The sequence below is a fragment of the Rhagoletis zephyria genome, unplaced genomic scaffold (genome assembly GCF_001687245.7).
Source record: "Rhagoletis zephyria isolate East Lansing unplaced genomic scaffold, Rhagoletis_zephyria_1.1 Rzeph_scaffold_00231, whole genome shotgun sequence".
Lineage (NCBI taxonomy): Eukaryota > Metazoa > Arthropoda > Insecta > Diptera > Tephritidae > Rhagoletis > Rhagoletis zephyria.
Window position 1 is genome coordinate 357080 of NW_016157315.1, and position 16748 is coordinate 373827.

The following is a 16748-nucleotide window of genomic DNA, read 5'->3' on the forward strand; positions in this document are numbered from 1 at the left end:
TAAGCACTATTGCATTTGTTGCTAAATATTCAAAATGTTATCGATAATTTTTTTCATTCCATCGTTCTATTTTCCACTTATTTTGAACTTGTAAAATCTCGATATACGAATTGTTCTATCATAAAGATATTCATATTCGATTCTTCATTAGATCCAGAAATTTATAGGAAAAAAGTTTTGGAATTAAAGGATTATTCAGGTTCATATAAGTTTCCGAATTAAAAAAATTATTGCATTACTTATATAGCCATTTTCTAATGCTTCAGTAGAACGTATATTTAGTAGTTTAAAAATGTTCAGGACTGACTTGAGGACCAGATTGAGCACTGATATAGTTGCAGAAATATTATATGCAAACCAAGGCATAAAAATAACGGTGATACTTTGTTTGAACCGCAAAAACAAATGTACCAATTGAATTGGAGAATGTAATTAATTTTTATGCTAAGTACCTGTAAATAGTAAATAAGAAAATTTTGAGTAATTTGTTCGGATTTTGAGGATTTTTCATTAGTTTTTGAGGAATTTGGTAATTTTTTTTGGGAAAAGGAGAGACAGTTTATAGAAATTATGACCATAAAGAAGCTGTCCAAAAGGGAGGTGTTTGATAAGTATAGGAATGTGCTTGAGGGCAATAGCTTTGCATTACTGAAAGACAATAATGAAGCTCGGAACACTCTTGACGACAGCAAGCGACAAGCAGCATCTGTCAAATTTTAAATACACACGTTCTTACGGACACAATTATTTTGACGACAGCACGACATTTTGGCTGCAGGACTGCAATTGTCGACGTCGCCAAGGTAGTTTCAATAAACAACTTTTTGATTAAAAAGGAGATTTTTGACAATTGCTCAATTGTAAAAAATTCGAAGCGGCGTTACCCAATTTAAGTGATTTGGTAGAGGGGATTTTATATCCTAAATTTGGGAGTATAAATAAAATAGTTTAATTAATAAAAATAATTAATATCTTATCTTAAAAACGTTTAAATTTTACATTAAATTCGATAACTACTTGCCAAAATCTTTATTTTTACATTAATAAAATTTTAGTGAACATATTTTAAAATTTTTTAGTGTCATTATGTCATCTGATTAAATATTTCACAATGTAGCTAGCCAGGACTATTACTATTTCAGACACTGAAATTAGAATTTCGATATTGTCGTTGTCCATGTCCTTCAAGTAACTTGAAAAGGGAATTTACTTTGGGACCCATGGGCCTCATGGCTTTCAGAGAAGTGAGTATTATCTGATTCTAGTAGATTTCGACAATATCGTTGTTTCTATGGGTAAAAACAAATATATTTTACTGTTCAATATTGGAGGGGGTGTGAAACAAAATTGATGATTTACAGGTATATTCTGCACGTTACCGAAGATTTTGTAGCCGGAAAATTTTATTACCAAAAAATGTTACCAGTTCTTGTCACCGCGATTCTAGGAACGTTGGTAATGCAATTAAAATATTCAGCAATTCAGCTATGAAGAATTGTGCAAATTCTGGCATTGCATATAATACTTTGTTACCAGCTTACGTACCCATTAAAAAATTGGGTGAAATTAGAATTTTGACAGAGAAAGTCCAACTCCGACTACGCTGGCCACATTTTTTTTTAATAATTTTAAACTGAAATTTAGAAATATTTATTTTAAATTAACGTGTAATTGTTTGACAACACGTGTGTGTCAAAATTGTTTGCTTTGGGTTAAGCATTTGGACACAGTAACCCATATTTACTGTATAAGTAACCGAGCCGTACCCATCAATATACATTTTGCTTGTTCAAATTTCGATTCTAAGAACAAAATGTTTGTAAATAACTAAAAAATGTATTACAATATTTGGAGGGTTTTTAATATTGGATATGGTAGCACGAAATGTCACAATCTACTTAATTGTCAGGTTGTTAATATGGCGACGAAAAAGTGACAATGAAACTACCTTCTTTTTTGTATCATGATTATACATATGTGTGAAGTAGAGTTCTCGATTTTGTTCGCACATTTTCAAACAGCCCGGGTATATGAGCAGCGAGTACTCGCACACTTGTTCAATGCATGGTGTTATTATTTCACCATGGTTCAATGCTCATTACTCGAAAATTTTCGAGCATGAGCTCGAGCAATTCGAGTGTTTTCGAGTAATTTGAGCAATGTTTTTTTTATTATAATAATATATATATTGACATTTTTGGTAGCAACTTTTTAAATTTTTCAAATTATTGATATATAATGCAAAGATTGTTACATTGGTATTTAATAATATAATTTATTTAACATGAATTAGAAAGCAGCTGCTGACAAATACAAATTTTCTTTTGTTTATGAAATTGTTCAAAAACTCGGAAATTTTGAACAAACATTTGAGCAGTTGAGCAATGAACGAGTTTCGAGCGAGTATCGAGCTACTCGCATTGCTCGATACCCGGGTATCTAGAGCTCTAGTGTGTAGTACATGATATATATATGATATATGGTATACACGATATCTATATATATAATACGCGAAGGGTTTTTTTGTGCAGCGTAAAAGATCTGTACCGTTCGCCCGATTTTCAAAAATAAGATGTCAAATTAAAGCGCTTGGTCTGTAGATGTGCAATAAGGGCTTACTTTTTCGAAAAGAGTTGCCACCTGATAAAAAATTGCATTCAAATAATTTAATAATCAATGCCATCAGATCCACACCGTTCGTTCGATTTTCAAAAGTGAGGTGTCAAATCAAAGGGCTCTGACTTTAGGTGTGCAATAAGGTTTAACTTTTTCGAAATAAGTTGCCACCTTTTAAAAAATTAAGTTCAAAGTAATACGCGAAGGCTTTCTTTGTTCCGAATAAAAGATCTGGACCGTTCGTTCGATTTTCAAAAATGGGGTGTCAAATTAAAGCTAGATGTGTGCTATTTTTTCGAAAGGAGTCCCCACCTGTAGAACAATTGAATATAAACTTTATAATAAGCAATGCCGTCAAAACAGCACCGTTCGTTTGATTTTCCAAAATAAGGTGACAAATTAAAACTCTTGGACAGCAGATACGCAATAAGTTTTACTTTTTTGAAAAGAGTTGCCACCTGATAAAAAATTGCATTCAAATAATTTAATAATCAATGCCATCAGATCCACACCGTTCGTTCGATTTTCAAAAATGGGGTGTCAAATTAAAGCTAGATGTGTGCTATTTTTTCGAAAGGAGTCCCCACCTGTAGAACAATTGAATATAAACTTTATAATAAGCAATGCCGTCAAAACAGCACCGTTCGTTTGATTTTCCAAAATAAGGTGACAAATTAAAACTCTTGGACAGCAGATACGCAATAAGTTTTACTTTTTTGAAAAGAGTTGCCACCTTTTAAAAAATTTCATTCAAATCTAAAAAAAATCTAAAAAATATCAATTATTACGAAATGGGTATCAGTGGAAAGGGTTTTGAAAATATTTGCTTCTTGACTTAACTTTAGGAGGGTTGCCGCCTGTTTAAAAAATTAAACCCAATTTAAATTAAGAAAATTAATTAGTAGAAATATGTTTCAACATATGGGCGCATAACGAAAGGGGCTTCAGAAGGCGGCCGTTTGAAAATATTTTGAAGAGGGTTACCTTTATCGTCCGTGATTCCAATAATTGAATTTATTATAAAAAACGGGGTCACCTTTTTAACAAAATAACAAGATTTAAACTAATTCTGCTGGCAGCCACGACTTTCAAAACAGAATTTTCTTCGAAATTTTCATTCCTACAAAATAACAATTTATTAGCCATATCCACCTATTCACAACGTCGCGACGCTATAAGCACACATTTTTCAAACCAGTCACAGAAGACAGGATTAAAAATGAATTACAAAAACTAAAATCGAAAAACGCTGATGTCGTAACAGGTTCTCCAAATTCTGAAACAACCAAAAGAATTGGTTCTCCAAATTGGAACACAACGGTGTTTAAACAGCGATATTGCCATGATGCTAGATTGTGAAGATGAAAGTCAGGAGGATACATCCGAAATTTGCAGCCCCGATGCAATTCTCGAATTATTGACCCGCAAAAAAAAAAACTGAAGTCCTCTCAACTGGTGCAGCGTCAATCGAAAAGAATTTACAATTTTGTAAAGTTTCAAGTTTTTCAAGTTTGTCGCCTCGAGCGAGTAGTTATTTAATGGCGCAGGTTTGATTAACGACCCGTTAGGAAACAGGCTGTAACCCGAAAAAGCAGTAAAATTACTCTTTCTTAAATAGAATGTTCCAATTTTTTAATTTAAGTACTAAATAAAAAAAATATTAAAAATTACTAAATTTTCCATTTTGTTTACCTAAATCACCTAATGTACTCACCAAAAAATATTTCTTAAAATACAGAGAAAGGCCGCATAGACGGACGCTCTAATAAGCGGACACATTCTTTGGAACGAACAATTTTTGGTTTTTTTTCCATACAAAATGCTCTCCCATACACGGACTTTCCGATAAAAGGACGCGGACACTCAAAAATGTCCAGTTATGAAAAAAACTCTCCCATAAGCGGATGCGAAGCTCTAATAAGCGGCCAATTTTGTTTTGTTTTCCAGTCAAATGTTGACTCTTGCGCTTCTACATATGTATATGTACACAAGAACATAGCTCATATTCAAAAATATTTTCTTTTCTAGAAAAAGTATTCAGCCTCATTTCGTAAGTCGTAAATTACGCTAAAGCTGAAATTAGTCAAGAACGTAAACCTACCGGTACGTAAACCCGAGTCAGCTGACACGATCTGTCTTACCAAAGCGCCATGTAAATGAAAACTCAACACCGCAGAATTTTTCTGTAGTTGTAGCCCGTAGCGCAGAAATCTGCGGAATTTAGATTTTTCCGTGTCAGCTGATTTCTCCTTCTTTAGATGGTTGCCACTTCGTCAGTTTTACAGATGGTAAATAAGTTATAAGTTCCTATTCAAAATATGTTTAAAATATTTGAAATTTACTATTGAATAAGGTTTTTGTTGAAAACTAAGTAGTTTATATTTAGCTAAAATCTATTATAATTCGAAAAATTCTAGTTGAAAGGGTAAGTTTATGAAAAGGAATTGATGAGTGGCAACAGTGTAATAAGCAACACTGAGGGCTCCAGTAATCGACAAAATTCTGCGTATACAGACTGCGTTTAAGTATATGTTCTGCGTTCTCGACAAATTTCAGCTTAAATTGTACGACTCGACAACATTGGCATTGTCTACTGTCGTGCTGAAATAAGTAAACGACGAAAATCGTCGAAAACTTCGCAGTGCTGCCAAGTTTTTCCGTTTTAATACACTAGTCGAGTGGAAATTTTAGGCAATGACGTGAAATTTTCGATACGATTCGACTCTCGAAAAACGACTTACATTCGATACGACTCTTGCAATGAGGGTGGTTGCCTTTTCGTTGCCAATGGGCAATGAGATTTGTCGGTCGGAAAGAAAACGCAATAAATTTGAATTTATTTTTAATTCACCCTGTTTCTGTCTATTGAAGAATAAATATTATTTTAATTTAGAAACCCGCAATTTAAATTTTTTAAGTATGCGATTTTATTTTATTTTTTACGAAATTCCTATAAGCGGACATCTCTCATAGGCGGACAAAAAAGGTGACATCATTATCTTGTTCAATTAATTTAACTATGTAATCATTAAAATTGTAATAATTGGTAAAACTATTTAGAGACATCTTTTCTTTCGCTTATTTTTCAGCTTTTCACAACGATTGTAAGCAAATGTCTTCGAAATTGGATTTCAAATTGAAATTTGTCGTGTAAATATTTATAATTTCAAATTGAAATTGAGAATCGAAATCGCCCAATTTGAAGCTCGGGGAAATGTACTTTAGTGTTATTTTACGGTTTATCGTTTTCTCAGTATAGAAATGTGTACGAAAACCGCTCCCTCGGAAAACCATATTTTTCTCTGCTGGGTGGGAACACAAACAATTTTTAAGGAGCAGCGAGGCACGCTGGGTGTTTGCTTGTAAATAAGAAATTCTTAATTTAAATTTACTCGGTGTTTAGAGGGGAATGCACCGACTTTTTTATAAAGCTGGATTTGAAAATATTTTTTTTAGCTTTAAAAAAAAATCTAGTAAAAAATGTAGACAAAATTATCAGTCACGCGTAGTTAAGTTTATAACGATTGATAAAGTGATAACTAAAAACAATTGATATTAAAGATTTTAATGGTAAAAGTTTGAATGTAATCTTTTCTTTTTAATAACTTTAACATAGTTTCTTAATTGGAATATCTTCCATTGCGCGAGTCTAATATTAAAATAAATAAAATGCTTCGAGATTAGGAACTATGTTCCTTATTTTGGTCATATAATTGCCAGGCTCCGATCGTATACCTGAACCAGATTAAAAATAAGTCAACGCCCATTTGTATCCAAGACCAGACCGGTGTTAATTTAGAGCCTTCGATTTCTTTCCAAGTCACAGCTACTTCAGCTATAGGAAATTTCAAACGCTCAGCTATATAAAGCAGTTCAACGTCAAAAGCCCATCGTTCTACATGTAAATTTTTGAAAAGAGTGTTCGCTGCAGAACGAGTTAGTAATTTGAAGCCACATTGAGTATCTCGTATGCTACGGACTGCGAAAAGCCAAACCAGAAAGTGAAAGCCGTGCATAAGGAATGTTCTGCAAGGAGTTAGGAAAAATGTATGCCAACAAAATGAAATAATAATATGTATAAAGTTATGGCTAACCTAAAGAGACTGCGTGTTGCAATAGCTTCCTGCTCTAAATGAGCACGGGAACCAACAACAATAGCGTCCGACTGCCAATCTTTGGATATATTATTTATGCTTTGGTCTAATTTATCATAATCAGAAAATTTGGTCGCGCCATCCGCGTCAGCAAAGAGAAGGTAGCGTCCTCTCGCACTTAGCATTCCCTATTAATGTATCGTAATAAACAAATTATATAATAACGTGATAAACTGTTGTTTGAGTACCAGACGAACAGCACCTCCTTTGCCGCGGTTTTCAATAAGCTCCAGCACACGAAATTTGTCTACCGTATAGCGTTTTGAATACTTCAATGCAAGTGAAACGGTGCCATCACTGCTGCCATCACTAACAACTATAATTTCATAGGTAAAGCTGTTATCTCTAGACTTTTCTTCTAAGAAACCCACGCATTCTTCTAGCATTTTTGGCACTGTGAAGACAAATTAAAATAGATAAATTATTCGCTTAACATTGTTTTATTAAGTTTTTACTCACATCGCTGTTCTTCGTTGTATGCTGGTATAATCACACTGAGATCTAGAGTCGGTGCGTCTGATATTGATGGGAAATTCACATTTTGTATCGCTATTGGATCGAGGAAATGTGTCTCCTCTTTTCGTCTTTTGATAACTGGAAAAGGGCTTGTTATCGCTTTTTGTATAATAAAAAGCTGATACAATTTTGTATGTAATATAATTATGTATCTTAATTCCGAATAAAAGGATTCAGAAGACTACTTACCACCACTACAAGGGAACTCAATAACGATAAGCCGGCGATAAGAATCACCTGCGCAAGCTCCACCAGGGACATCAGGTCTATCTTATCTTAACAATGATGAGACCAAAGAGTCTTTTAATCACTTAATGTATTAAGCAAAAGCAAACAGCTAAAACGCCACGTAATTTACCAAAAATTTAGACGAATATCACACGACAACAATTGTTTATCTGTTGACCAATTGTGCGTGTGTCATATTTTCCCAGAGAACGTAAATTTATAAACTTACGTTCTCTGTTACTGGACCAAGCAGTCACGATAGATTTTAATTGCGAACTCGCCATTCCTAGCTAACGCTAGATGACGCTGTAACAAGGTTGGGAACTGAATGGAAATGACAATTGAAGGAAATATTGCCGAAAACCCGGTACAAAATGGCAATTTAGCAATAAATTTTTTTTTTTAATTAAACAGCTATATAATAGCCCAACAGATGGCTGGAACCACAAACTAATTCTTACGACGCCAGGTTATACAAAATATTGATTGTAGAAACAAAACCAGACATTCTTTCATAAATATTATCCAGTTGATTGATGAGGTGTGAGCCGGAGTGTGACAAATTATTATGAAAGTAACAAAAAACAATACAAAAAATAAAAGAAAAGACAATGTTAAATTAATGGAGTCAGTAACGTCGGTAAAGATGTTTAACTGGGGATTAGTGATAACAGGAGCTGGTCATAACGACCCTTAAATATAATAGCTTCCTTTACACTAAAAGAGGCATGCAAGTATCAAAAACCAAGTGAATTAACAATGCAAACAAAAATTATTAATAAAAACATGCAAACATTCAGTCATAAAAACATTTCCAGCATAATATTTAAATTCTAAATAATATTAATTATAATTTTTATTTTTTTATAATAAAAATACTTTCTTCCCATTTTTATTTCTTTATTTTTTCCTTTTTAACCTTTATTTTTTATTTTATTTTTATTTATTATTATTATTATTATTTCTCTATCCATCATAAGAACATAGTTATATAAGACCAAGGGCCGATTACTCAATGTCTGGTTACCACTATTCTCCGGTTAAACATAGTTATCGAAGTTACCGACTTCCTGTTGTATGCATGGTGGCGAATACGTCGATAACGATGTTTAAACGCAGATTAGTGTTAACCAGACATTGGGTAACCGGCCCTTAATTATAATGCCTGAGCAACATCAGCTGACTAAAGAAAGGAGACTAGCTCTTTAAATAAATTAATATCTTTAGTATTCAAATATACTAGTTAAATTACTAAAATTAGAAAAAAAAGAAAAATTGTTTCTGGCTTTTGTGTGTTTAAAAAAAATTATATGATCCAAAGTTTCTATCTCCTGACAAACAAAACACATATTACTAATATTACTTATAAACTTACTAAGATATTCTTTCCCATAATTATGACCAACCAAAAGCCTATTAACTAACTTGATATCATAAGAACTCATATTTAGGGTCGGTTGTTCAATGTCTGGATATCACTACCACTACACTATCGGCGATTTCGACATATGCATGTAACATGTGATCGATAAAGCAGTCGTTGTACTTAACCGGAGCTTCTACCTCCGATTTGTGCTAATCAGAGTTTGAACAACCGGCAATCAGACTTTGACACTAATCGTCGGCTAACATCGTTATCGACGTTTTCGACTCCATTCATATAACACGGTGTCGTTAACGTCGATAACGGTGTTTAACCTGCGATGTTTAATCTGCGGTTAAACATCGTTATCGACGTCTTCGACTCCATGCATACAAGAGGGAAACCAGACATTGAGTAACTGGCCCTAATACCATGTCCCCACCAAAAAGTTAACCATCTCAAATCGAACTTAACCACATTACTAACTATTGCTGTCCACACTGCGGTTTGAGGTTTATAAAACAGTAGAAATGTAGAGAACAGTGTTCAGACTGCAAAAACTCGATTCAGGACTAAATCGCTGCAAAAATCGGAGCAAAAACAAATTTTCCGTACTAGAATGAATTTTTTATTTTCGTTTCTAACATTAATTGTTTGACTTAAATATTTTCTATTCATGCAAAAATAAGAACGCGAGGCAATGTAAGGATAATATGTTACATATTTATGTAATTTTTAGCATTTTCTATAAAGTAGAACGTATCTAACTCTTAATTTTTTAAAGAGCAATAGCGTCTAAACCTTTTCTACTTTATATAAATTTCATTCTACATATATTTTTTAACAACTTTATTTAAGTTCTGCATCCGCCAATTTCTACTGCCGTACATCAAAAAATAACAAAGTTACTTTATTGACGCATTGTTATGAAAGAGTTACTTTTAAACATTGAGAATTGGCTAACATTCATTTTTTTCACTGAAATCGGTGGTGAACACTCAAAAAACAGCACCAAGAGGGGTATAACATGAATGAAAAAAAAAACGGAACAGATTTGAAGTCAAGCGGAGTGGAGGAGTATATATCACATTTTTTCAAAAACCGAACTAAATCTAATCTGGTCTTAGTTAACTCCAAACACTAGTAGGGAACGAATTTTTTACATTTTAACGCTAATGACCCACAGATGGCGGAAAACACAGGGTTGTATAGGGATATTTCTCTGTCCCTACTAATAAAACACGTATTGAAATAAATACCTTCTTAAGAGCGAAATACACCACACAAGCGGTTTGACAAACCAAGCGAAATTTCCCTTTGCTTCAAGCCATTTGTGCTGTGTATGGGGGTGTTTGAAGGTTTGACGGCGGTTTGTCAAACCTTCAAACACCCCCATACACAGCACAAATGGCTTGAAGCAAAGGGAAATTTCGCTTGGTTTGTCAAACCGCTTGTGTGGTGTATTTCGCTCTTTATATTTTATCAACTATGCTAGAGCGCTGAACGTTAACTTCTTTCCCTGCAACCAGAAGAACTTCTTCTTTCTTCAGTTCATGAAACATCACAGAACTTCAAAATCGTGTGAAAGAGATAAATATATATATATACAAAAGTGAAATTAAGATACGAATATGAATAAAGAGAATGAATATTCCCTACAGTATAAGAATGACAGCACTTAACCATTTCACTGAGATGGTTAAAAGCTAACCAGCTCGAAACCACGTCGAAAGTCTGATACAACCCTGTGTTTTCCCGCCATCTGTGGGTCATTAGCGTTAAAATGTAAAAAAAATCGTTCCTACTAGTGTTTGGACTCCACTAAGATCAGATTAGATTTAGCCGGTTTTTGAAAAAAATTGAAATCTACTCCTCTACTCTGCTTGACTTCAAATCTATACCGTTTTTTTTAATTCATGTTATGCCCCTCTTGGGGCCGTTTTTTGAGTGTTCACCACCGGTTTCAGTAAAAAAATTAAAAGTTTGCCAAATCTCACTGTTAAAAAATAACTCTTTCATAGCAATGCGTCAATAAAGTAACTTCGTTATTTTTTTATGTATGGCTGTAGAAATTGGCGGATGCAGAACTTTACTTAAGTTTTTAAAAAATATATGTAGAATGAAATTTATATAAAATAGAAAAGGTTTAGATCCTATTGCTCCTTAAAAAATTAAGTGTTAGATACGTTCTACTTTATAGATGCTAAGAATTACCTAAATATGTAACATATTATCTTTACTTTGTTCGCGTTCTTATTTTTGCATGAATAGAAAATATTTAAGTCAAACAATTAATGTCAGAAACGAAAAAAAAATTCAATTATGTACGGAAAATTTGTTTTTGCTCCGATTTTTGCAGCGATTTAGTTCTGAATCGAGTTTTAGAGGTCCGAACACTGTTCTCTACATTTGAACCAGAGAACGTATATGGACGTTTTCAAAAAAGTCAGCAATTACCGTTATTTTTTGACTGATAGTTTTTCAGTCAAAAGTAAAAGTTAAAACTTGACTTTTATCTTTTCAGTCAAATATACAAGTTAAAATTTGACTTTTATTTTTTCGGTCAAATATAAAAGTTAAAACTTGACTTTTATTTTTTCGTTCAATTATAAAAGTTAAATCTGACTTTTTTGTTGTTTCGGTCAACATAGCAGTTTACATATTCACAATACAATAGTGGTATTCACCAACTTGAGCAAGTGGCCTCGCACTCTAGCAAAAGAGCAGATGAGCTCAAGCAACGACTGTTGACAACTGGCATTGCTTGAGCCAATCTGCTCTTTTGCCAGACTGCCAGGCTACTTGCTCACTTTGGTGAATACCACTATTGTGTTTTAATAAAAAATGCACATCCTTTCAACTGCTGTTTTCTATCTTCTCTAAATATATTGAGTTTCTTTAATTTAAGCTTTAAATTATTCACCTATTTACAGGAATGATTCGGAATTCAATTTAACAATTAATATCGCTGCCAAGTTCTGCTCCGACGAATTGTATCGCAAATCGCTAAGAATAAGCTTAGTGCTGAGAACGCGTGCTCTACACTGACTTGTGTTGGTGGCACTTGATGTATAATACATGCCAGATCTTTTAGTCGGGGATATACACGATTGAGAGAAATAGAGATTGCGCCAATGGCGGTACCGCTAATCCGCTCTTTGGGATTTTGACAGAATTAGCTGTGTGCGTGACGTCATCTTGGTGCAATTGTTGATTGTGAGCATACGAAAAAACCAAATTACAATTTTAATATTTGTGCGTTAATATTTCTGCTTGGTTTTAAACACTTGTTGAGATATTACCAAGCAAATGAAGTGTGCCGTGGCAAAGTATGATAGTGAAAACAAAAGGAAAGCGTGCGATATGAGTTTTTTTTCGTTTCCTACGGACGCACATCTGGCGAAAAAGTGGAAGCCGTTCCGCCGGCGAGGAGATGCATTAAACACCAAATCGAGCTATGTGTGCATGAAGTACTTTACTAGTGGAGATATTGAAAATAATACACAGTTCCAAATAGGTAACATATTAGGGGTATTCTCCAAATCTTGCAAAGCCATTGCACGTAGCACGGATTGCATGGATTGCATAGCTTGCAAACACACAACAACAAAATAAATGGGAAACAACATTTCCTATCGCTGCAAAATATGCAACGTCGAAACCCATGTATATATTTTGTAAAATAGCATAGCAAGATAAATGCGACCCTGTGCTAGTTGTTTTGTTGTTGGAATCGATACATATTTCTCTCATTCCTCTCATCTCGCTCACTTCATTTGTTTTTTGCTGTCCCTTGTTATTGTATTTGATACATAATTTCGCTGCTTGCTACCCATGCATGCTATCACTTTGCAATGGGGTGCTCTCGTACTCTTCGAAATTTGGAATAGTATTTTTGCATTTCGTGCAATCCGTGCATCGTGCAAGACTTGGAGAATACCCCTATTGTGTATTTTCATACTAATTGCATTGCATGGTACAAAAGTCGGCATAAATGCACTTGGGCTCCAAATCTAAAATTAAAAAAAAAAAAATATTGGAATCGATAGAGATGATTGAGCTGAGTATAACGGTATACTTCTTTTTTTGGGCAAACAATAACAACTTAATAGGAAATTTGATTCCCTTTAATTTGGTATACGTACATTATATATATGTTGTACAGTTCTTACAAAAAATTGTTTTTTTCTTTGTTTTTGATATATATAAATAAACAGGTATAGGTAAGTATACTAGGTATTGTGTTATGTTAGGTACAAATTAGTTAATTTATTTATATATCTGGCAACTATGTGTATTATTTTAATATATAACTGGAAAGAAATCGTTATTTTTAAGCGGTATGCTTTATGTTTAAATTTAATAAAGCTATACGATTTATTTGATTGTAAGATCGACGGTCCGCTCAATGAGAGGACTCAACAATCCTTACAGGAATGGGGATTGATACTGCGGGAGGGAACTTATTTATGTCCCGAAGGACATCCGTTGAAACTTAAAACAACGTGCACAAAGTGTTGACGGTTATGTTTGGAGGTTAGTTTTTGCTTTTTAAAGATTGTGGTTGTGAAAATTAAGTTTGTTAAATTTTGAACTAATAGGTGTACTACAGCGATTAAGGGAAAGAAGAAAAATGTTAGATGCGATGTCTACATTTCCTTGAGGAAAGACACTTTTTTCGCGAAATCGAGGCTTTCTATTTTTAAAATAGTAGCTTTCGCTTATTTGTGGGTCAAGAACCTTACGTTGGACTTCATTATGGAAGAGCATATCCAATCATACGGCTGGTGATTGGAGTAGTTTGTGTCGCGAGGTTGTGTATGATGGGATGGTTGTTAATAAAAACAAAATTGGAGGTCTGGGAAAAGTAGTCGAAATCGATGAGAGTAAGTTTGGGCGACGAAAGTACCACCGTGGGCATCGTGTAGAAGGACAATGGGTCTTTGGTGGAGTAGAGAGGGAAACCAATCGATGCTTTTTGGTCCCTGTGGAGAAGAGGGACAAGGAAACTTTGTTGAAAATTATAAAGGACTGGATTTTGCCCGATACAATAGTTGTGTCCGACTTTTGGAAAGTATGTTCATTTTGAACTATATTTGCATGCATTTTTTTTTATTATTTGCATATGCTTTCTATTTATCTTTATAGGCATATGATTGCTTAAGTGAGGAGGGGTATATTCACTTTCGAGTCAACCATTCCATCCATTTTAAAGACCCAGATACGGAGCAACACACTAATACGATAGAAGGGTTGTGGCGTCACGTGAAATGCTCGATACCCCAATACCATCGGAAAAAACTATTTTTAACGGGTATTTAACTAAGTTTATNAAAAAACTATTTTTTAACGGGTATTTAGCTAAGTTTATGTTTAACCGCAATTGTAAAAATTGTGATACGGATCGTTTAAGCACCTTTTTAAAAATGGCAGGGAGATTATACAATCCGTGTAGTATTAAACCTGTTGAAGAGGAAGAACAGGAAGAATATGAAATAGAAATTTCTTTGTAAATAGACTAATGTGTGTTTTACTATTCAAATATTTTAATTTTTTTAGCAACACTGAGAATTCTATTTTGTGAGGGTTATAATCTCAAGTGCGGGCGACGCCGCCTACGCTAAAAGGTATTCAGTGCCTTTTCTTCGCAACACAGAAAGAGAATTCTACTTTGTGAAGGTTATAATCCCTAAGTGCGGCCGAAGGCCGCCTACGCAGAAAGGTGTTCTCTGCAAAAGGTGTTTTTTTATAATTATTTTACATAAATTTTTTTGTAAGAACTATACAACATATCTATAAAGTACGTATACCAAATTAAAGGGAAACAAATTTCCTATTAAATGAGATCAAAGTTTTCAAGATCCATCCATCCGTTTTTAAGAAATCTTGATTTCAAAAATTGCTTACTTTGAACTTTAACCTTTGATAATTGTTGTTGTTGTTTGCCCAAAAAAAGAAGTATACCNAAAACAAAACAGTGCCCAAAGTATTATACATTTAAAAGTTCAGCTTAAATTATGTTTTACTTACATAGAATATTTGTTTCCAAAGAAGCCACACTCATGCATCCTCTCCGAAATGGTCCAAAAGTCGTCAAATAAAATTTGTGGGGTCAACAGCTGTGGAGTTTATGGTGGTTGGCTACCGTTCACAAATATAAATATGCACTCTGCATGGCTTTTTACAATGGTGAGTCCAAAAATTCACTTTGCTGCACACCTTCCTTTTGTTCTACATGAAATTGCAAACACTTTTAATACATCAATTTTTTTCATGTGATTATTTTACGTTACGGTCCCAGGAAAGAACTTTATGTGGTGTAATAATTTCAAGAAGTAAATGCTAAGATTTAAGTTTTGCTACCTTTCCATATTTTTGCCAGCCACTTTAATATTAGTCACCGAGTAATTGAAATTAGCAAGAAACCGCGATATTTTATAAGCGTGCTTTGACAGATGATTAGCCATGCCCTATTTGAAGATCATTGGCAAGGCGAGTTTACACTTTTAGCAGGTGTTGCCAATCGGCCCTATACTGAATATCGTCGACGATCGTCAGCGCATCAGTAACATGGCAGACGATGACCGTACTTTACTGACGACGACGATATTCAACATGGAGCGGAATATTCACCAATTAAATAGAAAAAAATCAAAACGCGAAACTATTGCTAGAAGTAAAAGGGTGATAATAACCTAACCAAAGGCTAGTGAAATGGACCATTTTAAAAAGAATTGGACCAATGAACCAAACGAAAAGAAATGGACCAAAACGGCAACCGTGGTAGTGATAACCAGACATTGAACAGCCGGCCCTTACCCTTAACCAAACACAAATCATTAAAAATCCTACTCCAATCATTCTAAATTAAATTATGTATCCTCCTTAAAGCTTCTTTAGGATTAAGATCTACCCTTAACTGCACTCCCCTATCCACTGCAGCTTTAGCAGCTAGATCAGCCTTTTCATTAACATCTATCCCCACATGACTAGGCACCCAAATAATTCTAATACATTCCATACCAGAAACAAAAATATCATTGTGAATGTCAGCTACAATATAAGAACTTGTATTATCCTCAGCAAGAGCATTTATCGCCAACAAAATATCTGTAAAAATAACACCTTTTAAAATACGCAATTTAACAAAAATATTATCAGCCTGTTTAATAGCAACCAACTCCTCAAACATAGATGAAAAAGAACCATTAATACAATAGAGATAAGACATATTCAACCTCGAATCATGAACAGCAACACCCGCAGACCTCCGTACTACCGAAGCATCCATCTCTAATAAATAAAAATCTCTTTCACAAAGGTCATTCTATTCCTCAAGATACATACGTTTTAACTGTTCACTTGAAACATTCTTTTTTGAAGTATTTAATTTAGATTTAATCAATACCAAACCTTCATGTCTATTAAACGAAACATTAAAATTTATATTATTAAACATTTCTTTAAACTTATCATAAACAAACCCATAACTTGATTTTGTACTATTACAACTAAGCACGTCATTCCTTACTACATCATTACTCATCCATTGTCTAACCAATTCCTTAGCCGTCAACCACTCAGCCCTCTTAAACGGCGGAAGTTCACCAGCCAATGCAAACCTTACATAAATAGGTGTACTAGGAGGAACACCAATAAACCTTCTTAACGTATCATTAACAACAACTTGTAATCTTCTATTAACACCAACAGACATATTAGCAAAAGTCGTATTAGCATACTCGACTTTAGACCTGACAAAAGCCTTATAAAAATTCAAAGCAATCTTAGGCTCAAGGCCAGATTTTATAGTAATATTTAAGTTTAGAAATAATACGAGAACACAGAGAAATTTCTTTTCTAACCATCTC

General features: G+C 33.9%; 1 protein-coding gene across 1 annotated transcript; it reads right to left on the minus strand.

Annotated features, from left to right (window-relative positions):
- Positions 1 to 5875: 5875 nt before the first annotated feature.
- wol (Dolichyl-phosphate beta-glucosyltransferase wollknaeuel) lies at positions 5876 to 7726 on the minus strand. The gene is made up of 5 exons (XM_017609525.1): positions 7476 to 7726; positions 7230 to 7404; positions 6959 to 7164; positions 6711 to 6898; positions 5876 to 6642 (listed from the first exon to the last, which is right to left on the minus strand). Exons 1-5 carry the CDS (start codon positions 7545 to 7547, stop codon positions 6297 to 6299), a joined length of 987 nt encoding a protein of 328 aa, XP_017465014.1. The 5' UTR covers positions 7548 to 7726; the 3' UTR covers positions 5876 to 6296.
- Positions 7727 to 16748: the final 9022 nt, after the last annotated feature.

Bases quoted from the DNA above. Each gene is read 5' to 3' on its own strand.
- wol (XM_017609525.1), bottom strand. From the start codon at position 7,547: ATGTCCCTGGTGGAGCTTGCGCAGGTGATTCTTATCGCCGGCTTATCG. The intron at 7,165-7,229 runs GTGAGTAAAAAC...TTGTCTTCACAG, and splicing joins ATACAACGAAGAACAGCGAT to TGCCAAAAATGCTAGAAGAA. The intron at 6,643-6,710 runs GTTAGCCATAAC...AACTCCTTGCAG, and splicing joins GCAACACGCAGTCTCTTTAG to AACATTCCTTATGCACGGCT.